We start from the raw sequence: 27,774 nt of genomic DNA on the forward strand, positions 1-27,774 counted from the left end.
GAAAAATGCAGTTCTGGAATATAGATTAAAATGTATATTTAAAAGGACAGGCTGAAAAACAAAACTGACATAATTAGACTATTTAAGCGATGGATGAAACGTCAATAAAAGTTTCTTCTATGCTGAAACTTGGCATATTTAATTTTTTTTAAAAAATAACGAGGTAAGTCATTTTGTTTGAAGACAAGCAATGGTTTACATGTATTCAGTTTCTAAAACTCTAAAATCAGACGACTGAAGATATGAACCAAACCAGAATGTGAATGTAAGAAACGGTGTAACATGCCTTGTTATGTTTCACTGTTTACTACTTGTTTTAGTTATTAATTCATTTTTACATATTCTTGTAGAATTTACATACCTGTATAGATTTTAACACACTTTGCCTGTTGTCAATGGGCCTCAGGTCTCTGGGTATGTAAAGTCGGACACTGCTGATAGCTGAGAGAAGATGCACCAAAACAGGAACTACCTGACAACAAAGGAATATGGTAAATAATAAAGTAACAATACAGGAGATTTTTTATGGATGACTTTCAAATCACTGTAAAATCATTTTTAATTTTTTTCTAACTTCTTAGCAGAAAGCTCATTATTCCAGAGCTGTAATGACTGTACACTGCGACTGAAACAGAACCATTAGCCCATGTTGAAATGCTGGCTAAATCCGTGGTTCTCATCCAGGCTGGCTTTGACTTTTATGTGCAAAGAACCAGTTGTGGCACAGGTGGACCATGGAGTTTTTATAACATGTTTTCGGGGAGAGAGGGAGGCTCTAAAGAATTCTTCCCACACAGTTTTGCAACCACATTAAACTGACTGAACAGTGCTTGAATTATAATTATCTGCACAACTTCTCAGTGTAATGTTTGTTGTTAGTTTTACAGAGGTTTACTTTAGAAAAAAGCCTCAGATTTTTAAAGGTATTTACATTTTATTTTGCTCAGCATTGCAATGCCTGATTTAGGAGTCTAACTCTGATTTTCAAAAGGATTTTAGGCACTTGGGATTTAAACTAAGAATTTAAATCCCCTTTTAAAAAAAGTTTATGCTTCTAAATCAGTTTAACATTGCAATGCTGAGCACAACAAAGCTTACACACCTTTAAAAATCTGAGGCAAAGTCTCTTATGCAAAACTATACATAAAATATAGCCTACTTAAAATTCAACCTGTTCTTAGAGTCTTGAGTTTTAAGATATGCAAAACACAGCATATTCTAACCATATAAATATGATTAGGTGCTGTTTTACATTTTTAAAATTGATGTTCTAAATATGTAAGATGTCTTGCTTACAGACCAACCCCTTTTTTCCCTCCAAGATTCAATACCAAAAGATAAAGTATTAATTGCAGCATGTTTTTAATCTTCTGTGACAGAGGGAAGGGAATAGATCCAGCAAGGGGCAGGGCCTCAGAGAAAAGGCAGGACAAGGCGTCCTTGAAAAAATTTGAATCAAATGGAGATTCTTGGGTTGCTTTGAAAACTGCTGACTTATATGACTATTTTCAAGGCAATAAAAGGCATCCATATTTTAGCTTATATGTTTTCAACTTTTTTCATTACTTGTTTATATTCTGTCTCCGTTGAATATTTTCAGTCACTCACTGATCAGAAAACTTTGAAGGCAAATCTGTTAAGCAGATAGAAATAATCTTACCATGCGAGTGATGAAATTCAATGGGTACGACAAAAGGGTGAAATATCATTAAGAATTATTGGGCAGAGTCCTCCATACATGTAATGGATATTATGCTTACTATTCAAAAGCCACTAAATGTGAAGTTACCAAATCTTTGGAAAGTTTTCTTATGCTTTCTATTTCTGAGCTCTGAATGCAAAGATATCCTAGTGAAGGAACTGTGCACAAACTTTTAAAAAGTAACTCTAAGTACCTAAGACCCTAAAATTAAACAAACCACTTGAACACAGGCATGGATGAGCTAGGGTCTATATTTGCATATTTTCACTTGCAAGCATTAAATTACCCATAATTCTGAATAAAGAAGCATGAAAAAATTGTGAATGAATTGACTGAATAAGATACTTCCACATATCCTGATTCTATTTATCAAATATCTAACTGCTTTTGTATTTCAGGGAAGAGTCTGTTATAGCAAAGTAGCAGCATATCTCTAATAACACAGAAATATTTTTAGAATTTGGCATTAGGGATTTTGAAGAAATTAGTGTACCAAATCAACTTCTACAATGCTCATTACAATAGCTTTAAGGACAACCATGCATAAGGAAAAAAAAAGTGTATATGCAACCAAATGCTTAAATCTAACATTCTACAAGTTGAACCTCTCTTGTGGGGCAACTTGGGGCCTGACCAATGCCAGATCACAGGAAGTCAATATTTTCTAGCACATTACCAACGCTTCCTCTACTTACTGGGCTCTTAGAAGACATTCAGGGTATATTACAGCTACATAATAGCACTGAACGCTGAGCTCCAGGACGGGTGGCTGTAAATAAACTTTATGGCACCATGGGAAACTTGGCCATACCCATGATAAGTGGTCATCCAGCTCACTACAGTTATACCAGATTATGGAGTTTGCTGGATGAGAGCATTCCCTCCCCCAGTCTGACAGCCCCTATCCTGCTAAGGATGACGAAAGTCTTAGAGACCATGGTGGAGCATAACGATATAGTCCCATTACTCTTTTTCGATAACAGGACACCCTCTCACACTAAGGATACCCCTCCAGAGAAGGGAACCGTAAGAAGGGTTACATTAATGGGGGATTTGATTATTAAAAATATAGCTAGTTGTGTTTGTGATGACTAGAAGAATCTGATGAATGTGAAGGTTGCGAACCACTCCAGACGTCTACGATAGATGTACATGCAGAAGCCTAAAATCACAGAAAGTAGCTGTACAGGACAACTTCGGTTCAAGCGACCATGAGTATATTTGATTTAAACTAAATGGAAAGATAAATGAAAAGATGTTGAGCTAGAGTCCTTAATTTCAGAAGGGCAAATTTAAAAAAGTTATGGGAATTAATCAGAGAAAGGGATTGGACTGAGGAACTCAAGTACCTGAGTGTGGAGGAGGCTTTGAATTACTTTAAGCCACAGTTGCAACATTTGCGAGTGTTTGGTGTTCAGAACCCTCACTAATACTGATTTTCGCAAATGGTGGGGGGCTTGGAGCCCCAGGGAAGCAGCAGCGGCCAGCGCTCCAGCCCCAGAGCCTCAGGGAAGCTGCGGCAGCCTGGCACTCCTGGCCCTGGAGAAGCTGCAACAACCGCTGGTGCTCCCAGCCCCGGGAAGCAGCTCAGGTGATCCCCGCCCCGGAGGCGCTTGCGAATAATTGAATTTGTGAACATTAAGTTTGTGAATGTGGGGACCTTATGGTGTAGGGAAGGGTGGCAGACCAAACTGGATAAATGAGCATCTCAGTGACGGTATTAAGAGAAAGCAAAGAGCATACAGGGAACAGAAGATGATGACCTTACATGGACCTACAGCTCCAGGCGACAGTCCCAGCTTGGACATCTATATTACAAATAAAGAGACCTGCAACCTGAGCCCAATGAGCCTCAGTCAGCTGACATGGGTAGCCACAGGTTTTAATTGCAGTGTAGGCATATCCCCAAAAATGCTCTTTAGAGAACATATGCAACTTATCACTCAGCTAAGGAGTTGTGATAGCTCAGACTAACATTAATATTCTAATCTATTAGAATATAGTGAATAAATTAAAAATTCTGGTCAAACACAATTGTCCAAACACCTCTGGAAGGAGATGTGATGTAATAACTATTCTGGTATTTTAAGCAGGATTTCTTGAACTTCTTAAAGTTTCGTGCTTAATCAACTCTTTCCAAGAGCTGATAAGAAGTACAGCTGTTAAAGATGCAGTAATAAGAATAACTGCAGATGTAACAGATCCCATCTGGCAACCAAATAAGAACACGATCATTCCCAATTATTAACAAGACAAACACGAAGGAATCAGAGTTGTATCTTCAGTTTAATCAGAAACTGCACAATAAGGGGTCAAGGACATAAAAATGTACCACAGGCTGAATATGCACCTCTACAAACTTGCGATTAAAATGGTTGATACCACTTTATGGGTCTGAAAACAGCCAATTCTGTGTGAAGTGTCCGCATGTTTTCTATAAAAATTTGCTACATATTTTCCTGAGTTGTGGTTCTTATTTTAAAATCAGGCATTGTGTTTCATTATATTATGAAATGGAAAATGGCTAGACGTGTGCTTTAGAATGAAATACTAGGTTTAAGAGAGCTGGCAAAGCTCAGAGGCCTACAGAAAGAAGAAAAATAACATTTAAATTAAAAATAAATAAAAATGTGAAAAGATTACGGTATTCAAAGATTAAGACGACTTACAAGATGAAATCAGTATGCATACCACTGTATGATCCAGGAGTTGAACAGTGCCTGAGATTTTCAAAGCAGGGAATTCAGTCACACATCTTTCTTTACATTTAAACCAAGATGTAGCTGTCCTTAAAAGTTGAAAAATTCAAACATATCCTAGAGAAAGCAATGATACCTGTGCACCTAACGGCTATATAAATTCTTAGCACAGTTCCAAAATTTATAAAATACTTTGAAGATATAAAAGTCTTCCATCTAGGGATTTCAAAGCACTTATGAAATATTAACTACATCTCACAACACTCCTTTTAGTTAAACAACAGATACAGAGGAACCACTTAGTTCAAAATTGAAGAGCAGAATCTGAAGTAAAACCTAGCAGCTGTTTAAGAATGCAAAGCTACATCAATGTATTTCCCTTCACTTTCTTAGAGAATAAAATTCCCCTCATGCCTTAATATTTGAAATAATATTTATGCTGAAAGATGCTATACACCACAGGGTAAGCACTTATTTTTGTCAAGGTCCAAATTTCTTGATCAAGTATAGTCAAGACCCAGACTCCAGAGGGGGAAAAATACAGTAAGTAAATGGAAGGATTGTGAGACCCATTCAAAAGCATCAGGTGAACCATGTGCCAAACCCAGACTACCAGCTGACTACCTCTGCTATATAGAATATATTTTAACATGACTGGTATTTGACAATTAAATTGAACTACAAACCTGCATCTCTCCTTTCTCATCAGGCTTCGCTGGCTTTGCAGCCTCAGTAGCAGAATTCTTCAAACTCTCTTTGCTGCAGTGTAACAGGACTTCAACCACATACAATGGGTCCAGCTCACCAGAGTTAGGCTATTGTGGATAGAGACAGAAAAAAAAACAGTCAGCAACAGTCAATATCAATTTTTCAAATACTGATAACAGAAAGGAAAATGTGACATGAACTGACATCCAGAACTGTTGAGAGGTGCACTCCCCAAAACTTAAACCAGTTTAGTAACTTAGTCCTGAAGCCAATCCGATAATTAAATATATAGGTCTCCCATGGGCACACACAATATATATTAAGGTTCTGTACTGTAATTACATTTGCCCCACAAGCCCCTTCCAAAACATGTCATGTACGGAACTACTTTCAAATGAATTTTTAAGCAATTTCAACATTTCCCTGCAGTCCGGGAACTGCTAGCTATTCTAAGTCTATAAAGCCTTCAGCATCTCCTCAGAGAACTGTTTGAGAGTAAGGCCTCTTAACATCAGTTTTGAAATTCTGATCTCCCAAATTTTTAACTTTCTTTGGCTTCTGCTTCCCTTCTTTTGGTAGAAGACTGAACCCTCATTCAATCCAGCCAATAACTGCACTCAGATGGTCTGCCAGTCTCTGTTGTTTCATGTGTGATGCACACACTCACCACGGGGTGAGAACACTACAACCTAAGGACTCCTAACTTTTGCTAGTTGGTGCATGGAGGGACTTGGCTTAGTCAACAAATCAGCACCACTCACATTACAGCACAGAACACTTGTATGAAACTATCAAGCAGCATTTATATTTAATATTGCCAAGGGTTTTAACAAGAAAGTTCATCTACAGGTTTGCGAGTCAGAACCCACCCCCGCAGAGGTCTTTCAACACATTATTTTTGTTGCATAGTAGCATTTATTGTGGGAGAGAGGAGACAAGGAAGGGAAATTACATCTGGTGGACCAACTCTTCCTATGACTGATTAAGGGGCACAAATATATCTGGCTTTTATTTCCCCAGGAGACAAGACAGGTCTGGTATTCAGCAAAGCAGCGTTCTTTAAACAGTCAATCTTAATGCTGTTGTTTTCTTTAAAAGAAATACAACTTGTCTGGAACAATATGCAGCAGTGTTACTTGCTACTAACAGCACTGCACTGAAATACTTCCTTTTATTTGACAGCAGAACCAAAGTACATAACCACAACAGAATCTCATGTCTAAGCTTTTTATAAAGAACTAAACACAGATTAGCATAAGACTTTATAAAAAGTGATGTAATCAAGATCACCTTCAAATGTTGCGTATTGCTGGGATGAAAAGAAAAACACCAAAGGACTTCATGAATGATTATTCAGTTTTTTTCAACTATCAGATTATGACATATCTTTTTGAAAAGGGCTCAACCTTTGGGCTAGAAGGGTCCACAAGTGTCATACACTTTAACCCCCTATCAATATGCAACATTTGTTCAATCAATCTTTATATGACATGCAGTAGAACTCCAAGTTATGTGGGGGTTGTGTTCTTGAAACCCCCGCATAACTCGAATTTTTGCACAAGTCAGGGTGGGGAGCCAGGAACCAGGCTGCTGCTTACGGGACCTGGGAAACTGAACAGCCCACAAGGGCTGAACAGTTTCCTGGCTGCTTCTCCCTGGCATTCCCTCAGCCGCACGACTGTCAGCCTGACAGCGGTGCCACTGGGGGAAGGCAGGGAGAAGGGGCTCTTACCCTGTTTAGCTGCCTGTAGCTGCTGGCAGCTAGGCAGGCTGACAGCTGCAGAGCAGCTTCAAGCTGTGCTTAACTTACATTAAAACGAGTTATGTGCAACTTGAAGCTGCACATTTTGAGGATTTATGGCATTAAGGTGTACTGTAAATGTAGCTGTTTGCGATGGGAAGAACTCAGAGTGTAAAAGGGAGAGCTTACATTTTAGGTGGCAGCACCGACCAGGTTTTCAAAAGTATAAAACTGATTCCACTATATGTGCTATAAAAAGTCTCCAAATATCAAACGATACTGAGGACACCAACAGCGTGACAAATAAACTCCACCAGGAAGAAAGAAGTTAAGCGGCTGCTCTAGGGGCAGTCCCATTCCAACCCACTTGCAAAACACAGATCTCCTGCAGTTCAAAAGGAGAGCAGGCCAGACCAGTACAGTAAAACCTGAGTCACTTTTCAGGCACCCCAGGGGCTCCAAGGAAGAGGGAGGGGAGGGGAGAGAAGTGGGGTGTATGAGGCTCTTTGAGCAATAAAATGCTTGGAGCCACAAGAGCTGCTGTGTGCTGCTCCGTGTACATGTCTCTCCCCAGTGCTTGAAGGGAGAAATGTGTGGCAGTGGTGACGGTGGTAGCAGTAGCTCCGGTGAGTCACAGCCATTCGATTACAGTGGAGGCAAGGGAGGGCTGCCTGGCTCTGGAAGAGGGGAGGGGGACTGGGTTAAAGTGGGGAGCTGGCAGTGCCTGGCTCTGCAATATTATGCTTGTTATCTGAAGTAAATGATAAAATTGCTATTTGTACAATTTTAGTTCAGTATTTATAATTACAACTTAAAATGTTTAAAATGGACAGATTCCTTGTGAAAACAAAGAACAAAATTGCAAATCTGGAAGAAGGTAGTACACAGGAAACTATATCAGAAACACTGATTTAATTGTGGCTCTCAGCAGTCTGAAACCTAGGTTTGAACATGTGATTTCATGCAAACAAGCTCAAATTTTGCATTAATTATATATATTCTTTGTAATTTCATTGATCGCTGTTCATTGATGGTTTGCATAACATACATATGTATGAATAAAACTGGACTTTATGTTTATCTAATTTTTTATTCATCCTCTGCACAATAAGTACAATAGCAAGTTTACTGCCTATAGGCAATTTCTTCCAACCAACCACTTACAATTAAGTTGTCTAAACAAATGTTGCAATGGTAGTAAAAATATTTGCACATCTGAAAATTGTGGTTTCAGGGGATACTTACCCTTTTTTATTTTTTTAAAGGGACACTTTATAACAAAAGGTTGAGAAGCACTGATGTAGGCAATTATCAGAGAGGTAGCTGTGTTAGTCTGTGTCTTCGAGAACAAGAAGTCCTGTGGCACCTTGTAGACTAACAGATATTTTGGATCATAAGCTTTTGTGGGCAAAGACCCACTTCGGCAGATGCATCAGATAATGTAGACAATGTACAGGGTTTTTGAAATAAAGCTTCTTAACCAAAAATAACTCTACTTTTCATGCTCCATAAGCAATTTTTTACAATCTGCCATATATTGATATCATAAAGCCAGCATAATTTGAGAGAAATTATTCTTGATATAGTAATTCAACAAAAAGATTATGTGAGCAAGAATAATTTGAACTTTGATTTTTAATGGAAACGCTTTAATGTGAAATTATAACAATGAGTGAGAAGTGAATGTGAATTTCAAAAACAATGACACAAACTTCTGATGTATGTAATTATACTCATGTCAAATATAATTCTGGAAGTCTGGGGCTTAATATTCATATCAATTTGCTAAATTAATGATAGTATACTCGATCACTCTTCTGCTTATTCATTTTATAAAATTTACATTTCATTCGCATGACATTTCATAGATTAGTAAAAACAGACAGCAGTTCTCAGTGGCTGAGTATAACAATGTGCTACTCAGAATATCTACATTAAAAGCCACATAAATGATTCCATGAGTTAGATGCTGTAAGGGAAATGTACTAGAAATAAACACACTGAAAGTTTCTGGAATGGAGATGGTTAAAAACCAAGTTCAATTTGGAAGAAAAGCTTCTGCTTTTCACGTCACTGAACAAGATGTACTGGAGATATTTTTGTTTGCTGGAATTCTTAAGTTTTGTTAACCACTAAGACTCCCCTCCTCCCCAGAAAAATCAAACAGAGCCAAAAATTGTAAGGGGTAACAAAGATCAAGTAATCCATTCTCCAAAACTTTGTTTTAGGATTTAAAGTAGAGTCACCAAATTCACTGCTGAGAGACATTACTACTTCCCTAGAGAGAAAAAAAGTCAGTCAACTTTCAAGGAGGAAGCTGACTACTGAGGAATGGGGTCGCCAAATGTATGCTTTTCAACCACACAGCTGGCCAAAAAGAGACTCTCCCCAACCCAGTGAAAATGAATGAGGGGGAGAGGGGAAGGGAGAGTGAGTGACAGAGAGAGGAGTGAGCAGGATAGGGCCTCAGAGAAGGACCAGGGCAAGGGTGTTCAGTTTTGCTTGGTCAGAAAGTTGGCAACCCTACTGAGGAAGCTGGTTGTATTAATGGTATTCATCAAGGAAATTATTGTGGAAACAAAGAACTGTTCCAGATGAATTCTTACACCACAAGCAGAGGATTGAGTTAGAACAAAAGTCAAAGAAAATATGGCTGTTGAAGTCAGTATATATTAAAATGACAAATTATGAAAAATATTAGATGGATCACCATCTATACCCCAGGACAAACTCATAAAATAAGAGGCACAGTGGTTTTCACAACTATGTGAAATAAAAAGCAGCTGTTCTTTATCTTGTTTAAAAAAAGATCACTTGTCTTTCATTTGCTCAGAACAATTAAAAAAAATACCCTCAAAGAAACTATCATTTTTATATGAATGCTAGGGGGTGCATAGTTCTAAGACTACTCCATAATTTTCAGTATCTGTTAATTTTTTCCTTCAGAGTGTAATGGAAAGTATAACAGCTGTCACAATGGCTCAACTAAATGTTGCTTTTCCAAGTGGAATTATCCTGCCCAGCACAGATCATTTTTTGATAGTAATATTAAAACCTAAAAGACATGTGAAAGGTTCAGATGGTCCAAAATGGAGGCTTTACGACAGACAGAGAACAGGAATGGAAAGAAGCACCTCAGAGCAGCACAGAAGCTGGAAATGTTAAAAAGGAAGAGGGGGAAAATGTGTGTTTTACTGCTCATCAAATAGTCCATGAGAAAGCAGTTTAAGAAAAAACACTTTAGCTTACAAGGCTATATTCTAGTCCACTTTCTTAACTTGCAGAAGAACAGAATAAAAATGGCTTCTGATACGGTCAAAACGTAAGACTGAGTTAAGCAAACACCAGATACAAAAAACAGTAGCTGTCTACTCATAGAGGAGAGAGAATGTGAGTGTTGTGGGGAGGAGGGAAGGCAGCGCAGCAGGGCTCTCAGGAGTACAGAACAGAGAAACACAAACTGGGATGTGGTAGAGGTTTCTTTAAATTCTGTACTCCTGGGAGAATTTATGGGTGGTCTCCATTGTTACAGGCATATTAGCTGAGAGGTATAATAAAATAAATCACCAAAATAATTAAAACTGGTACAATTACATAATATTATTTGGACAAAACATTTTCAGAATTTTAAAATACTGCGCACACAATTTTTCATTTTTTTTGGCCTAGAATTCCCCCAGAAATATACGTTGCCATTTGCCTGATAATTAGCAATTGCAGCCAATTATTTTTGTAACCAAAAAGGTCTACAAATTGTTGGTGTTTTCAGGTCACCTTATCACATTTCTCCATGCATCCATGACCAGAGAACTAGGAGCATTACAAAAATATAGTAATTCTGAACTCCTACATTGGACATAGAATTCATTTATCTGCCCTCTCAGTAGTCAAGGGAAGTTGAAAGGCGTGTGCAAGGACAGTAGCAGGCGTCTGTCCGATCATATGACAAGTTCTAACAGTTCCTTATTTATAGGCAAAGCTACCCATTCTGATGCTGGTAAAGAATCAATTCATTCTGTGTGTCCTGAACTACTTTTAATGGAATCTGGAGCTGGTGGGGGGTATGACAGCCTCATATATGGGGAAAACGAATATTAGCCTGTGGAATTTCACCCAGTAACAAGGAAGCATCTGTGTGGACACGAGTTCTGGATGCTGAAACCTGCAGTACTATGACATGCATAGGCCACCCTGACTCCTGCTTCACTGCCATTCTTGGCACCAAATAAACAGCTGCAGATGGTATCAAATTCGTTGGAGCCAACTGCATGGACCCAGAAGCACCTCATTTAGTCTTTGATGGTACCACAGATCTGGCACGCCTCTTGAATGAGGCCTTCCTCAGTTTCACTCAAAGGCCTGCCTTTCCAAGTCCTAGGAAGCAACTGAATGGTTGAGAAAGGGGCACTGTGAGAGCTTAGAGGCTGGTGTCTGGAGTAGAAAAGGGAGTCTGAGATTTTAACCTGAAGCCAGACTAGTAAATGTTCCATTATGAGGAGCTGAAGTTTTATTTCTATCCCCCCTCAGAGAGACTCATGAAGTTCATGCACATCTTGCATATGTCCAAGGCAATGGATAAAGGGCTACCAGCCATCACTAACGGGGAAGGATTACGGGTGAGACAATGTTTGACATCCAGCGATTTAGGCATGCCCCACAGGGAGAAAACAAACAAAACAAAATTAAGCTTCAAAAGGACCACCCTGTGAAATGAGAGCACAGGGAGGGAGAGGCAAAGCCTTGATCAAATTAGAGAAAAAAACGCTTTACACTAACAAACAAATCACTGAATAATCAGAGAGGTAGCCGTGTTAGTCTGTACTTGAACAGAACAAAACAGCAGCTACAAAGACTAAAACTGGAGTTAAAGAAATTAACGTAAAGGCTAAAAACTTGAACAGGTGAGAAGCTCCACAGGCTGTGGCTAGTCTGTCACAATCCCATGCAACGTTGGCAGAGAGCATAGGAATAGCTACATTTGTGCAGACCAAACAAGCACTGCTGTCAGATGTCTCCAATCGAGTGCTCATGTGTACCTCAAGTGGAGCATGCACAGGGACACTATTCAAAGAACTAACTTTGCATTTACTGCTCTATGGTAATATAGGAGTTGCAAAAATGGTTTAAAAAAATTGCACCCAATATGATAGGAAAAGATTAGCAAGAATCTTCTGTAAGGAGATCATGTAGCTTGTGGCTGTGTTTCACTCCACATTTTCCAATGCCTGTCTGGCCCTTTTGGTGTGTCTTCTCTTTCCTGCCCACCCCTTCCCCGTTCCACAGTGAGCCACTAAAGAAGGATATTTCCATGGTTAGGCCACCAGCCCAAAACTTGGAAGACCCAAACTTAATTCTCCACTTCACCAGCTCTCCTGTGTGACTTTTGACAACTCACTTAGCCTCTATATGCTTCAGTAATCCATACGCAGAATGGAGATATTTATCTCCAGAGCAGTGTTGGGAAGATAAGCTCTAGTTTCTCTATCTTTAATGTACCTCTAAGCATCCTTCCTGACTGTGGGATTGCTTAAGATAGAGCTGTAGTATACCCTGGCTCCCAGGAGCTAATTCCAGTAACCCAGAAATGTCTAGTGTTCAATACACTGTCCCAATCTCCTTGATAGACTCTAAGAGAACACCTGATATAATTCCATCAGTTAACAGGGGACGATCAGAAATAAAAAGATAGACATTCACTGTCCTGACCTCCTGGTTTTTAAAAACCTTTTTCTTTGTACACTTTTCACACTAAAGGAACGAAGTCCTGGGCCTTTTGTAGCTTTTCTACCAAGCTGACAGACTATTTTTGCCTGTGAAAAACAACTAAAAATCCAGGTTCTTACCCCTCCATTTTATCTTTTTACACATTTAGTGAAAATAGGCACCTTTTATCAGTGGAGGAAAAAGTGTATTATTTTACCTTAACATTTGATTTCTTGGAGAAGTTAACTACCACTCCCCAACCAAAATCATCATCTTCATTTTTTACCTAAAAAGATGAATACATGTTATAAAAACAGAGCAAAGTACAATGACAAGTATATTGTATTGCTGTTTGCAATGTGATAGCTATGTTGATCCCAAGCTATTAGAGAGACAAGGTGGGTGAGGTAACATTCTTTTATTGGACCAACATATGTGGGTGAAAGAAGCTTTTGAGCTTAACAGATTTTTTTTCTGCAGTCTATTTATGGATTGCTGTAATTTATAACAAAGCAAACTCTGAAGCAAAACTTATTAAACACTCACCCTAAAGGAAGGTTAAAATAATATAATATAAACTCAAATTTACTAATCACCTGGGACTAATAAAGTTTTGCCAGAGAATCAGCTGGCGTGTAGACACAAGCTTCAAAAGTCTGATGGGAAAGGGAAGATGAAGAAAGAGAAGCAATTTACCTTTACCAGCCTGCCTGGTTGTAAAAATGGCAAGCAGTATTTTGGTTTGTGAACGTATTCTTCAATCTCTTTACCCAGCTTAGCAAGCTGCTGTCGGATTTTATAGTAGATGACCACACTTTCCTCATTTGGAATTTCTATTTTGTTGTACTGTTCTTCCAATTTATTGACCTCTGTATATAAAACGAATCTGTGTTATGTAAACGTGAAGATCCACATATTAAAGTGAAGACTCATTCAAAAAAAATACAGTTACATAGTATTCTAATATCACTTTCCATACAAGTTTTTTAATTACGTCAACCAAACTATAACAAAGCCTTTCTGGAAAGCATGCTATCTACAAGCTTCTCCTTTAATATTTAATCGCAAATATAATGAGAGATGATAGACTAAGAATCATATTTAAATGCACAGTGTTATAAACAAGCTTTGTAGAAATGAATGGATTTGCGACATTTTCTCTGAAATCTCTGGTTAAAGGCTGCACAACAGTCCTGTTAGCACCTAAGACTGACAAATTCACTTGCAAGAGAGATCCCTGTTCAGCAACACATATAGCTGACTCCCACCTCACCCATACATGACAAGCAGCTGAAAGGTTAGTTTCAAGGAGCTGAGAAAAGAATATAAGACCAGGAGTAAAAAGCCTGACATTCTTCCATCCCAACCAGCTCTGTTGTAACCTACTACTACCCTCTCTGTGTGCCTTACCTTCCACCCTTCCCTCAGTCTGTAAAATTGGGTGGTGGAAGGAATACTCTTGTCTTTGTAAAGTACTGCATCATTTACAAAGTCTCAGCTGACTGGACTGCAGAATATTGAAGAGGTAATGGCACTACAGTGAATTCTAGGTCTATGCCCACAGTTAATGGTGCTAACAGGTTCCTGGAAAACATATACGCCACTGGAGGGACAAGCAGCTGATGAAACACTTGCAGTCTCATCTGATGCAGAGGAGGATGAAGGTCCTCTATGGCTCACTAGTCACTCATCCTCTATTATTGACCCCCACCAGACTGAAACAACAGCCATAGGGAACCCAAGTTCTTTTCAGTAGGAGGCCAGTAGTAGTACATGACCATTTCTGAGATCCCATGGATAGGATACCTGTTTAGATGTCAGTCCAAGATAAGGATTTCTGGGGCACACTATCCTAATACAAGTACTAAGCACAACAAAAAAAGCATGGGCCTTCGGCTTCATTCATGACAGCGGGGGGAAAAAAACCCAGGTCCTTGAGGAACAAAGGTATGACCACTTTCAGGGTTTATTTAACCCTATTTAACCTGACACTGAAGCATCACAGAGAGTGTGACACTGATATCAATGAAGATACAACCTGCATCAATTCCGCTAATCTTCCTGGTGTCGGTTGAGCACTGGCAGAAGTTGATGTCAAAAGGAGCTAATGCTGACAGATTGGGAGAATGGAAAACTGCTGGTGCTATATCTCGTCTGCTTCCCCACCTAGCCATGTGATTAAGAACCCTGATGTGAGGAAGCCAAGCCTCACTGAGAGTATGGTCTGTAATATTCACCACCAGTCTTAGTTAACCCTAGTCCACTTTATCAGTTAATCGCAGTTGGAGCGCCTACATAAATCTAAAGAACAGTCTGGATTTTGGTATATAATTTCCAGGAAATACCCTGAATGCTCTCTGACAATTTTTTGAAGCAATGCTGGACTCTAAACTATGGGAACAAAAGTTTGGGCATGTTTATATGGGTACTAACTATTCCCTGAGAAATGTAACTCATACACAAGTACTGTCTTAAATGCCACCCCCACAATCCAACACATAAACAGTGCAATGGGGTGCCAAAAATGGAATTCCAAGCCACTGCTGATGTAATAATTTTCCCACTTAAAGGCACTGAGGAGGTGAATTGCTCATTCTTCACTGCAGATCAAGTAGATACATCTGCTGTGGTTTTGGAATTCCACTGGGTAAAGCTCCTGCAGGAATTTGAACTGTCAAAAATGCTCCTCTTTCTCTCCCACACATTTGCAACGTGGTAACCTTCCTTGTCTTATCCAGTGGAGCAGACTATCTCCAAACTCGGTAAGTCCTCTTCCCAAAAAATGTCATATGTTATTAGAGAACTACAGAAGATGGCTTTCTTCCCGGCAAACCCCACTTGCCCACGACAGCAAGTGCACTAACCATTCTGCTGCCTGGAAAGGAAAGGCTGTACTAGAATCTGTGGGTGGAGTCTCATTATAAATACAATACCATACAGCTTAGCTATCCAACCCCAGAGTTAAAATATCTTTGACACAGTCTCCCACATGGTTAAGTATGCGATACATATCATACTTACTTTCCACTACGCCAGGAATAGCTCTGTAATGTTGAAATTGGTAGAAGGATTTTTCTAGCATGTATTCTGGATTAATTTCCTCTACTCGGAGCAAGTTCAGTACCATGTTGTATGTCAAGTGAAAAGCACTGTTTAAAGGATCTGCTGAGCCCTTAAAAGAAGAAGAAGAAGAAAAAAAAGACATCCCCACACAAAATGTTAGTTACAGCACAAGCAAAACAATGAACAATATATTTGACAACAGTGCCCATAATGTCCTAGTGCAGGGGTGTGCAAAAGGTGGTGTAAAATTTACAAGAAGGGGGTACAGCAAAATTGGCTTTCACTGCCTCCACCCACAACCTCCACTATCACCATCACCAAGGAAGTGTGACATGGCACGTCTGGGAGACCTCCACTTGCTTCTGGAGCCATTGTAGGGGCCTTGATAATTGCAGGGATGAAAAGGGGGTCCCAACATAAAAAGTCTGCTCACCCCAGTATAGAGTATTAAATTTAAGTTTTAATTTGGGGGCCCAAATGGAAGTAGGGTAGTTTTGCCATCTGTGCTTTCATACTTGAGGGTGTGCCAACGTAACTGTAGCAGCACTGTGATTGAATGCAGATAAGAGTGCATGGCTCTCAAGGTTGGTGCTGTGTGAAATCAGCATGCAACTCACTTCACGTGCCCTTAATTTACATGTATGTCAATTGAAAAATACCAGTAGGAAAACACTATGTGGATGGAAACGAGATGAATCTGGCAACCCCGCATGTGGGCAAAGGTAAATAAAATGTCTTGCTGGTCTCACACATACACACACACAACCTCAAAGGGGTGCAGTCTGCAGGTTGCCCACCACTGCTGTCTAACTATGGACATATCTTACGGAACTCACAGACCATCTGCTCTGTTTCACCATCCCTCGACATGCCTTTTCTTGCTCTCTCCCACAATGTAGAGAGAGTACCAAGGATGGGATAGAAGCTGCTTTTGCTATTATCTAACCTTGTTGCTCGCCCATCATACAGAAATTGGAAGCTGGGTAACTACAACCAGAATAAATCAATAGATGACAAAAACATGTCAACCAAAGACACAGTGCCAGATTTACTGCCCTGTTCAAAAAAAAAGAAAAAAAAATCCATCCTTAAAAGAGTACAAGCCTTGTCTTATACTGTTTAAAATGTAGCTTGTCCTAATTTGGTGAACACTCACCCTATAAAAGAAATAACCTCACCATTGTCAAATGAATACTCCTTTAAAAAGAAAACAAGCCAAGATAGTTTGCTATCACAACACAGTATTAGTATGAGGGTCCGAACATGCCAATATATACCTAATAACCTGAATATTTACATAAAAGCCTATTTTTCAAATTAGAGCTGAAAGAGATGATTTCTTCAAAACGTAATTATTTTATATTTCTGTGCAAACAGTAGAATTTGATCCATGTCTTTTTAACTGACACGTGAAATGGCATTATTTTTATTTTGAGTAATGTTAAGATAAAGTCACACCATCTAACTCACACATTGCTCATGTATGAACAGAAAGAATTAATAATATTCTGAGGCAAAACATTTCTTTCCTTCTTTTACAAATATATTTACCTCTAAATTTAAAAAATCTTGTGTTTCTCTATCTTGTAAGATTTACTCTCGTACTAAATGATTATACCTTAAGTTTCTGCCTAACCAAAGATGACACTTCTTAAGCCAAAACATGAAATTACATCCCTGCTAAATTAAATGGAATCATAATGCTGTAGTATTTAAATACCGAAATTTTAAGAATATATGGAGATACACATCTCAGAGAACTGGAAGGGACCTCAGGAGGTCATCAAGTCCAGCCCCCTGCCCTCTTGGCAGGGCCAAGCACCATCTGCAAGGCATTTCCAAGTATCTGGCTTAGGCATGGGAAACCACTGTTGAGGGAAAGCCACACAACATTATTCCCGTTAGTGATTACATACACATACACATTATCAAAAAACCTATTTCAATGGATAATGAACGCCCTCAGGAAAATACAGTCTTCCAAAAAACCACGTGCAATGCCCGAGAATAGCTTCTCAGACATGCACAACCTACTTAAGCTGACTTGGAAATTTGTAAGACAAAAGCAGTTGTCAATATCAGTGACGCTATTAGCTAAAGTCATTATGTTCATGTTTTCCTGAGAAAGAACGTTAAAAGTCCACAATATTGCAACATACAAGCCTTTCCGCAGGAACAATGTAATCAAGAATTATTTGAAAATTATATTAGCTATGTGTTCTACTGCTAAATCTGAGGGTTTTTTCGTTGTGTTCATATGAGCCCCAAAGAGGATGTAAGTGTTCATCTACTATATAGAGAGTGTCTGTTTGATGAAGAACTTCTAAACAGTAAGAGCTAGGACCACCAAATTTGGTATATAGCTTCCTCTTATGATAACTTAAAGCAACTTAAAGCTTCGGTGTGCCAGAAAATGGGATGTGCCTAGAATAGGATTGTCTCTTTTCTGTTCGGTTTTATGAGAAGTAATCACCCTCTAGTACAGTCCTCAAAACTGACATGAATGTTGAAAGAGACTGAACCAAGATGATCCAGAAAACCAGGGTGAAACTGGAATAGGACGGCTTTTCAGTACACTTTTAAAAAAGAAATAAAATAGATAACTTTGGAGTAGTGCTCTGTTTTGGCAAAGCTAAATCAATGCTAAAGGTTTGAAAACGAGAAGAAAATGTTATCAGAAGCCAAAATGATTATAACCTTATTTTTGTTGAAACACTGTGAACAATAAGACTTTATAGGGATGAAGACAAAAACACACTTGATGGATTCACATCTAAAAAAAAAATTTACTAATAAAATTAAATGGAAAAATTTTAATAATCTCTTTCTTAAAAGATCCTAAATAAAAATTAACTTCATAAAAACACTGTACTTTTGAAAAATACAACAATGTAAATAAAGCACATATATTTCTTTTATTTTCCTGAAAATTAAAAATTTAAATAAGGAAGCAACCAATGTCAGGTAAATCTGCTAGTTGTTAATAAAATATAATTAAGTGGGTTGTGTTTTTACTGGCAAACAGATGTAACCCAAAAGTCAAGTTAAATAAAACTGCAACCTTACAAGGCTAGGAGTTCTTACCATCAAGATGGAGGCTATGTTTACACTACCAAATCATTCGAAGTTGAGTTTCTGCAACGCCCCACAAAGTTGACTTCGTATGTCCCCATTAAGTCACCAAAGTTCAACTGTGGCAGAAGTGCATTGTAGGAACCTATCCCACAGTTCCTTCAGCTCCATAGCATTCTAGGTCATTTTGCCAGCAAGCCCCCCAGAATGCCAGCTAACCCTCCAGAGTCAGCCCCCCAAAATTATTTCTGTAGGGGGAGTCACCTCTCCAGAGCCACCTCCCGAAAATATTTGCTGCTGGGGTAGCCAGCCCCCTCCTGGCACGTTTTGCCTCTCAGGGGCTAACCAGCCCCTGAAAATATTTGCCAACAGGGGAGCCAGCCCCCTGACACTTGGTGAGCCCTGGGAAAATTTGAAGTGCAGAAGCCTTCACCCCACACAGGCCAGGCCATGTTACTGTTTGGAAGCATGGTCCGCACTGCACAGCCAGCACATGGTGTGGTGAGGCAGCAGGCTAGCACATTAGCTGCATGGTGGCTGTGGGGGAGGAGGGACTGCCCTGAACAAATGTGAAGTCCACAAAAGAAGTTTCTCAGACTCTCTTGCTAAATCCTGTGCAGGGAGGAAGCCTTCACTCTGCACAGGGCAGGACATGCTGCTGTCTGCAAACACGACCCCCACAGTCCAGCATCCACAGGGTGTGGGGGCGTGCGCTGGCCCATCAGCCATATGGAGCCTGGGAAAGGGTGGCTAGCCACGTGGTCTGGTGGAAGCTAGACCACCGCCTGCATGGCGCCTGGAGTGAGGGAGAGGGACTGCCCCATACAAATGCGAAGTGCAGAAAAGAAATTTCTTAGCCTCTCCTGCTACATGCTGCACAGGGAAGAAGCCTTCTTTCCATGCAGCACAGGACATGCCACCCCGTTGTCTGATGTGCCACTGTTTGGTCCCTCAAAGCCAAGTGACCACATGGTGTGGTGGGGTGGGGACTAGCCCACCAGCCAAAGTGAGATCCTTGCTCCCCAATGGCTCCATGCTAGGGCTCTCTTTCATGGTTAGATGCGATTGCTACGCCAATCACAAAGAAATAAATTCAAAATGCTGAGATTCCTGTCTTGTACTTCCTGCATCCCTGGACAGCAGGGGAGGTAAAAGCAGACATATTGTACACATTCTGGGCATTGTTGGATACTTCTGGAGACCAAACAAATGTATTTAAAGAAATGCTGTTTCCACACTAGCCATTCAATCTTTTAAATTCAAGCGTGGCATTACACCACATTAGATGGTCGATGCAAGAATGTCAACCTTAATGTTCCTTCAAATCAACCTAGTGGTATTCGCAATGAAGACAGTCACACTGTAAAATTAAGCTAAGTGCCTTAAAATCGACTTTATGCTGTATGCTCTACAGCCTCGAATGGGATAGGATCCCCCAGTTCTTCATCTCTTGGAGTGAGTATTTTCAATTCTAGAGCTTTGTTTATTTTGAAAACTGGAGCCTTGCCTGCCTCCCCGTGTGAGAACTGTTGTTCTTGCAGTGCACCAATAAATATTGCTCAAAACTACATTTCCAGCTCTGGCAGACCTCTTCACGGTAATGAAAAGGGCAAAACAGAAGCAAGTAACTAGAATCCATCCCTGCCCCAACAATGTGACAGAAGAGTAAAAACTCAGACAGCTTCTCTGAAAATCATCTTTTGCATCAGTCTTTTACAATGGTTTCATGGGAAATGTAAGATCCTCTAGAACCAGCTTACATGTTTATCAAGAGCCAAGCAAAATGAAGTAGGTCTGATTTTTTTTTTAACTAAATACACTCGAAGACGTGCCAAACACTAACAATTTGGTTTAGTCCTTAATTAACATGAGAGGCTGTCACTACTTCACACTTTTGATTTGACTTCCCAGTTTCTAGACAAAAGCTAGATAAGTGAGTTTCCAAAAGTTAACTGAGTGAGAGAACTGTAAGACGAAACATTTCAGAAAGCTGAAGGCTATTCATGATGAGGCTGCACAAGTATGCAACCCCACGTTCTAAGCATCTTTAAGCCTCTGACTGCCAGATGCTGGGACTGGATGGCAGGAGATGAATCGGTTGACGATAACCCTGTTCTGTTCAATCCCTCTGAAGCATCTGAGAAGAGAATGTCAGAAGACAAGCTACTGGGCTACATTGCCCATTAGTCTGATCCAATATGATCATTCTTATATTCTAAGGATGGTATGTTTCACTATGCTCAAAAAAGTTTTCACTCTGAGTTAATTTGTTTGTGATGGAGGAGGAGAACACTTTCATCTTATGAAAAATGATGAATGGCCCCTACGAAAAAAATAAACTAAAACCACTAACCATAATACATTCACAAACAGGTAGACAATCACTAAATAATGCGAATCAACACCAAATCCAGCACGGAGATTCCTCACACTTCAGTTAAACTTCCATATGTGCAAGTTCAAGGTTTCTCACTCCTTCCTCTAAGGCATCCTGATCCCAAGCACCATCAGGACACTAGATCAGAAGAACAAATGGTCCTGTCTGGTAGACCAATTTGTACGTTCCTATGGACAATGTTAAACTTTTGGGCTATGTTTACATTGATGCAAACTGCCAGCAGCAGTGTGCAAATAGGCAGCCTTGAAAATGCAAACAGATGCTCATTTGCATATTCACTCACCAGCAGACGCTGCCACCAGCACAATAAAAAGCTGTGTAAATGTGGTTCTGTCGGTGAACCCCACCCTTTGTCGACAGCCTCTTATGCCTGATTTTTTTTCAGGCAGAAGATGCTGCTGACAAAGGTGGGGTTCACCGGCAGAACCACATTTATGCAGCTTTTCTTCTGCTGGTGGCAGCATCTGCTAGTGAGCAAATTGCAAATAAGTGGTCATTTGCATTTTCAAGACCACCTGTTTGCATACTGCTGCTTGAGGTTTGTGTCAGTGTAACCACATAGCCTTTGTCTATGTCTATGTCTAAACTAGAGGCTTTTGTAGACAAAACTGAGGTTTTGTAGACAAAACTTGTGCAGTGTCTACACACAATGTATTTTGTAGGGAGAAGCTTAACACAAAAGCTGGGTAGATGCTCTGGGCAGGCTCTCTTGTCTACAGAGCAGATCAAAAGATTGATCCAGTTTTATGTGTAAACAGGATTTGTTGACAGAAGTTTTGTCGGAACACCGCTTCCGACAGCAACTTCTGCAGCCAGATGCTTCCAGTGTAGATGCAGCTTTTACGTTTAACCTTTAACCTGTACTCAGTGAGTAAAATACGGCAAAAAGTAAATTTAATGAAGATAACTCCTGTTGTGTGGATTTTAAAAATGTGAAAACTTGTTTTCATTAGAATCAGACAAAAACCCTATGATTGAGGTGAATTACAACCAACAGTACAGAACCCTTTAAAAATGAACAGAAGATCACGTGATACACACACACACACACACACACACACACACACACACACACACACACCCAAAAAAAACCTAATTTTCGCCATTTTTCTAACTTTGGGGCACACACCTCAGAACAACTGGTTTACAGTAAACTCTTGTATCTCGCATTTTATCATCTGGAACTCTCAAATAACCTGCATTTCAACCATAAGAAAATTTTAGTCATGCTTTCCTTAAGTACAGTACAGAAAAAGTAAGTACAAATAAATACAGAAAACACAGTATAAGTTTATAGTGTACAATACTACTGTTGTTGGTAAATAAAGTATTCTGCATACATTTTTGTTTGTTTCTTAATATTTAATCTTGTTTTTCTTTAATGTTATGCATTGCTAGGTATATCTATTATCCAGAATAATTGAAAATCTAGCAACCTCTCGGTCCTGGGACTGCCATATTTGAGTTTACTGTAATTAGGGAATCAATTTAACAGTCAGCACACTACACGGACAGTCATCTGCCACATGTGCAATTCCAGCAACTTGAGTGCAAGTACCGGACACATAAGCAGTATCACTAGCTTTTGTCTTCTAACTCTTCACTGCATGAGTATTTGTTTTGCTTTGTCTTAAAAAAGTATGGATCTTCAATCAAAAATAACCCTGAGAACTTAAATCTATCATTTAACTGACTCTCTTCTCCACAGATAAAAATTACGTTTAACAAAACCAAAAAACTATGAGGCAATTTTTTTAAATGCCATTCATGTTCAAGGTTTTTTTTTTTCCCCTTTATTTATTGTGTTTAATAAGTGTTTAAAAAGAAAACAAAAAGTTCTTTTCTAGCAAACACTGAGCAAAACAAAGCCCTACCAACAGAAAATTTCAACTCAATTTTGTTATAGCTTTGTCAGAAAAAACAAGTAAAAATGGTAATTTAAAACTAAGGCCTTGATATGGTAAGGTACTTATGCATGTGCATAAATTTAAGCAATTAAGCCATACTCAGATATTTAAACATGCTTATGTATGTATGTATGTTCCTGAATTGGGGCCTATAACATCCTTTGTATCCAATGTGCATAACAGACATAAGCTCAGCAATATTTCATTGCAATATAAATATAAGATAACTTATAATTAATTTTTAGAGTGGATAAAAAAATTTTCCCCCAAGAATTGTGTCCTTGTCACTCCACCTTACACAATTCTTTTAGCAATACCCGAACCAGTGGAGAGGTTACCCCTTAACTGCTCCAATGGCCCTGTCACCATGCAATTCATGTCAGCTCTGGCTGGCAGGTCAAGCCATCTAGCAAATTACTGTCTGGTATATTTTACAAATCATGCTCACACAGGTGGACTACTTGGTTTATAGCTGAATAAACTTCAAGCTAACCAAACTTTAAGGCTGCAATTAAGCTGTTGTGCTCAGCTGGTGCTTACTAATGGACAGCATGCATCTCTAGTGGTTCTGCTCTCACAGCTTATGCCTCATTTGAAGTCTCTTGGTCTCTCATATGGTTGCATTACAAGCAGTGACGTCAAACACAGAAAATTTACATTTACCACTCAAAAATCAAGAGTAAGGAAAGATGAAGTACAAATGCTACTCCTCTGAAAACATTCTTAAAATACCAGAAAAAATACAAAAATGAAAGTGCACTGTTTTAGGTGTGACTGAAAATCAAGGACACTGAGGACTTCACAACATTTTCCTAAGAGGAAAGAGGTTAGCCATAACGTTCTATCCCAAATCCAAGTCAGGTAATTACATTTTGCCTCCAAAAATAAATACACTATACATACACTAAACAAATAGCATATCTTTCCTTTCCTGGACTATACTGCCACATAGCTTGCTGTATCCTGTTAAAGATTTAACCCATACACTATCTGAGAACTGACAACACCCTGCTATTACTAATTAAGGGAATGGGAAGAACAACATTGTTCTCACCTTCAGTGGCAGCCATATGCACTAAGGAGGCCAATAATTTTGCACTTCAGACAAAATCAGCTGTTTTGTATTTTCAAAGGAATTTGTACTGTAGCTTTAATCACAGGTTTTAATCCTTGCCAGACATCAAAGACTAGGGTACAAATTCCTGAGCAGTTAAATAGAATAGATATTAGGAAATACTCTACTGGAAGCAAAGAACACAAAACTCCCTGGTATCATTACATGACACCCTCTACGCCAAAATTTGGAACACTCATTGATGTTCAGAGTTTTTCCTTTATAGCGCTATAATTACTGCAGAGATGTCACAATAAAACCAAATTATTTTAATACCCAGATCAGATATTTTAAAGTAGGAAACAATTGAGATAACAACCAACTCATCATTTGGGCATCTCTTGCATAGTTAATTGTATTGACCCAAGAAGGGTTACCAAATTAAAAACCAGAATCTACATCCTGCTCTAATTCATTAGCGCAAATTTACAATTTTTGTTATTTATTATCGAGTCCAATTTAAAATCACATATGAGGAAACATCCTTATGAATGTAAAACGTACCATATGAAATAAGATCAGTGCTGTAGCTAGTCAATTCCGTATCTCTCATAATGATTTGTGCCAGATACTTTAGACGACGGAACAAGAAAAGTCAAAGGGAGAAATAAAGTAAGAACCTTGCCATAAGGGAAGAATTTTTCCTAAACCTAGTTTACTTGAACATTCATGATTCAGGGGGCTATAGATGTATTTTTCCCCCTCAGTAACATAACTATGGATGATGTCAGTATCCACAACATCCATTAAAAGTAACTCCTCTCTGGATATTAACCTCTTAGCCCCAATGACATTATGTAAATCACTCTATTCTGCAAATATCCTTCATATACAGAAGAAGTATTTCCTTCTAGTAGTTTTAAATATGTTGTTATTCAATCCCTTCCAACTGTTCAGTTATGAAAAAGAATAAAGAGAAGTATAACATTTACTTTTGCTGTACCACTAATTTTATAACTCCATCAACTCCCATATGAACTAATCATTGCCCACGTTTTAATTTAAAGCCAATGATCAATTCAGAAAATAAAATATAGTCTTCTGTTTGTATACGTACAACATAATAAAGCTTTAAGTCTAATTGCTCCTTCTCAAATTGCTGACTTATATAATTTGCAGTGATCCACAAAGTGATTTATAAGCACTACCCCAGGTTATGTAGGAAGACTGAATTTGGCCCTTTTAATTAAATGCTCAGAGCTACACAAAAGATCTTTGTGAGAGAGGTAGAGGAACACAGAGAACAATCTATGATCACGCCAGGCTTCTGTTCTGGACATTTTTCTAGAGAAAAAGCACATATAATTTAAAATAAAATTAAACAAAAGAAGATTAGACAAATTTCTTGATTGCCTGCAAGATGAACAAATCTTGAGCTGATTATTGAATAAATGAAGACTCTGCCAAGTAACCAGCTGCAGCCAATGGTAACGAGGCTACAGATTGGCATTATAGCTCTGAACATTCCATATTCAGTCAACAAAGAAAGCAAAACACTGGTTATTTTATCTGTCTAGATTTTAAAATAAAGATATTTTCTTTCATTTTTTCAATCCATGTAATTTTTCTTGTGAACAAGTGGATCGTAAACATTGGTCCACTCAAGTATGAGAATTCTCATATACGTGCTTACAGACACATTCTTTTTATTATAAAATTAGTCATTTTCCCCCTATAATTAAGCTAGGGTTTTCAACTTTCATGAGACATAAAACAGAAGTCATGATTGCTTGCATTCATTAATTGACACAATGTTCTTTGTAAGAATGCATGGTAATACGGGTGCCTTGGCTACATTCCAGCTGAGGTAATTCCATCCTACCGTCAACTGCCATTTAATTTGGAAGAAACAGTCTTCAGGTCCTGCTTAAATTACTGTTGCTGTTCACTATTTAACAATTGCTGTAGCTCACCCCAGTAATGACTATATTTCTATGATTGATGAAGCAGCTCCTATGCAGCTGGTATAAAAGTCTGAGTTTATAAAACATTCTGGAATTTTTGGGGGTGAGACACTATATTATACTATGATTATTATTTAGTTTATTCTACTCAGAAGTTCTCTAATTGCAGTGTACACTGTTAACGTTATTAAAACATGTTTGTCATCAAATGGATTAACAACCTACTGGTTAAACAAATGCTCTGGATAAACAACATTAACTATATTACAGTGGACACATACTCCTGCTACGGAGTATAAGAAATAAGCTTGACAAATGTTTAACATAGGACCATGCTCAAATATGTGGACTGTTTTTGACAAAAAGTCATTCAAAATGTATGGCTTGTTTTAAAAAAAAAAACAAAAAACCAGAAAGTAATATTTTCATACTATTAAAATGTACAATGTTTCAGTCAAATGCAACTTCTATGATATTGAACTGATTCCTGTCATATTCCCGTGGCCATCTCACAAAATGGTTCCCTCGTAGGTCAATCACTTTTAGTATTAGCTATCTGGGATTGGGTGCTCCAGGCTTCGTTTGTGCCATCAGTGCATTTTTGAAGAATTAAAGTGAGAATTGCATGTAAGGAAGCTTTTCACATGCATGAGGTTTAATTCCATTCACCTTTCATACTCCTTGTATTAAAATAATCATAGCCTTCAGCATACCTTAAGAAGTTGTTTGCCAATCGTTGGGCTCATTTTCTCGTCCACCATAAGAATTACTATTCCTCTGTCATCCATACCTCGACGTCCTGCGCGACCAGACATCTGAATATATTCACCTGAGGAGATCTACAAGAACACCACCACCACCACCTAATTTTTGTGGTAACTTAAGCAACAGCAAGCAGTCAGTGGCACACTGATCCAGTTGGATGTTACAGTGACTAAGAACTGCATTACAAAATACCACAGGGTGATATAACAGATGTGAAATTTTGAAGAAGCCACAAAGGGCTTAGCTTAGCTGTAAGTGTAGCTCAAATTGCAGTTTCATATCACAACTCGCTTCTGAAATCCATGCTGCAAATAAGCATCAGTCTACACAAGTTAGTCAGAAGAGCTGTTCCAACAAAACTTCTGTTGACTAGTAGTGCCTACGCACAGAAGCGGACTGATCTTTTGATCGACTCTGTTAGCAAAAGGGCCCCCTGGTAGGTCTACACAGCTTTTTTGTCGACAGCTTCTGTCAACAAAATGTGTTGTGCATGCAGACGCTATGCAAGTTTTGTCAACAAAACTCTCTAGTGTAGACATAGGGCAAGGGTTTATCTATACTTGGAAACTTAGATTTTTCCAAATTAACTAAAGGTGTGAAGTAAAAGTGAATTAGTTTAACTGTATTAAACCTCTGCATGGAGGCTCTCATTCAGAATTAAAGTGGCCTGAATCTTGTTTAAATTACACAAACTTGAAAAGACTAATTCTGAATGAGAGCCTATCCACAGAAGTTTGATACACTTTATCTAATTCACTTTTAATTAACACCTTTAATTAATTTGAAAAAAATCCTTCTTGAGTATTCTTGCATAGCAAGTCCTTAGATATCTATGGGATTTTTGTTTGCTTTTAGGAGATTTTTTGCAGCTAGTATATCATAGGGCTGCTGGAGGAGGAAGAGGTTACTGCGAAAGTTTAAATCACAGTATCTTTGGTATGCTACTAATAGCAACTAACTTGTATTTCCACCACTATCAACTCAAAATGTAGTGAAGA

At 38.7% G+C, this 27,774-nt stretch overlaps 1 protein-coding gene across 1 annotated transcript in view; it reads right to left on the bottom strand.

Moving 5' to 3' along the window:
- The window catches only part of MTREX (Mtr4 exosome RNA helicase), a 76,614-nt gene that overhangs the window by 25,807 nt on the left and 23,033 nt on the right, over nucleotides 1–27,774 (bottom strand). The window contains exons 15-20 of the mRNA XM_074995564.1: nucleotides 26,725–26,850; nucleotides 15,575–15,725; nucleotides 13,250–13,422; nucleotides 12,771–12,839; nucleotides 5,088–5,216; nucleotides 362–472 (exon numbers count right to left, since the gene is read on the bottom strand). Of these exons, the coding sequence (XP_074851665.1) occupies nucleotides 362–472; nucleotides 5,088–5,216; nucleotides 12,771–12,839; nucleotides 13,250–13,422; nucleotides 15,575–15,725; nucleotides 26,725–26,850 (759 nt within the window). The remainder of the gene's footprint in view (nucleotides 1–361; nucleotides 473–5,087; nucleotides 5,217–12,770; nucleotides 12,840–13,249; nucleotides 13,423–15,574; nucleotides 15,726–26,724; nucleotides 26,851–27,774) is intronic.

The sequence above is a fragment of the Carettochelys insculpta genome, chromosome 5 (assembly GCF_033958435.1).
Source record: "Carettochelys insculpta isolate YL-2023 chromosome 5, ASM3395843v1, whole genome shotgun sequence".
Classification (NCBI taxonomy): Eukaryota; Metazoa; Chordata; order Testudines; family Carettochelyidae; genus Carettochelys; species Carettochelys insculpta.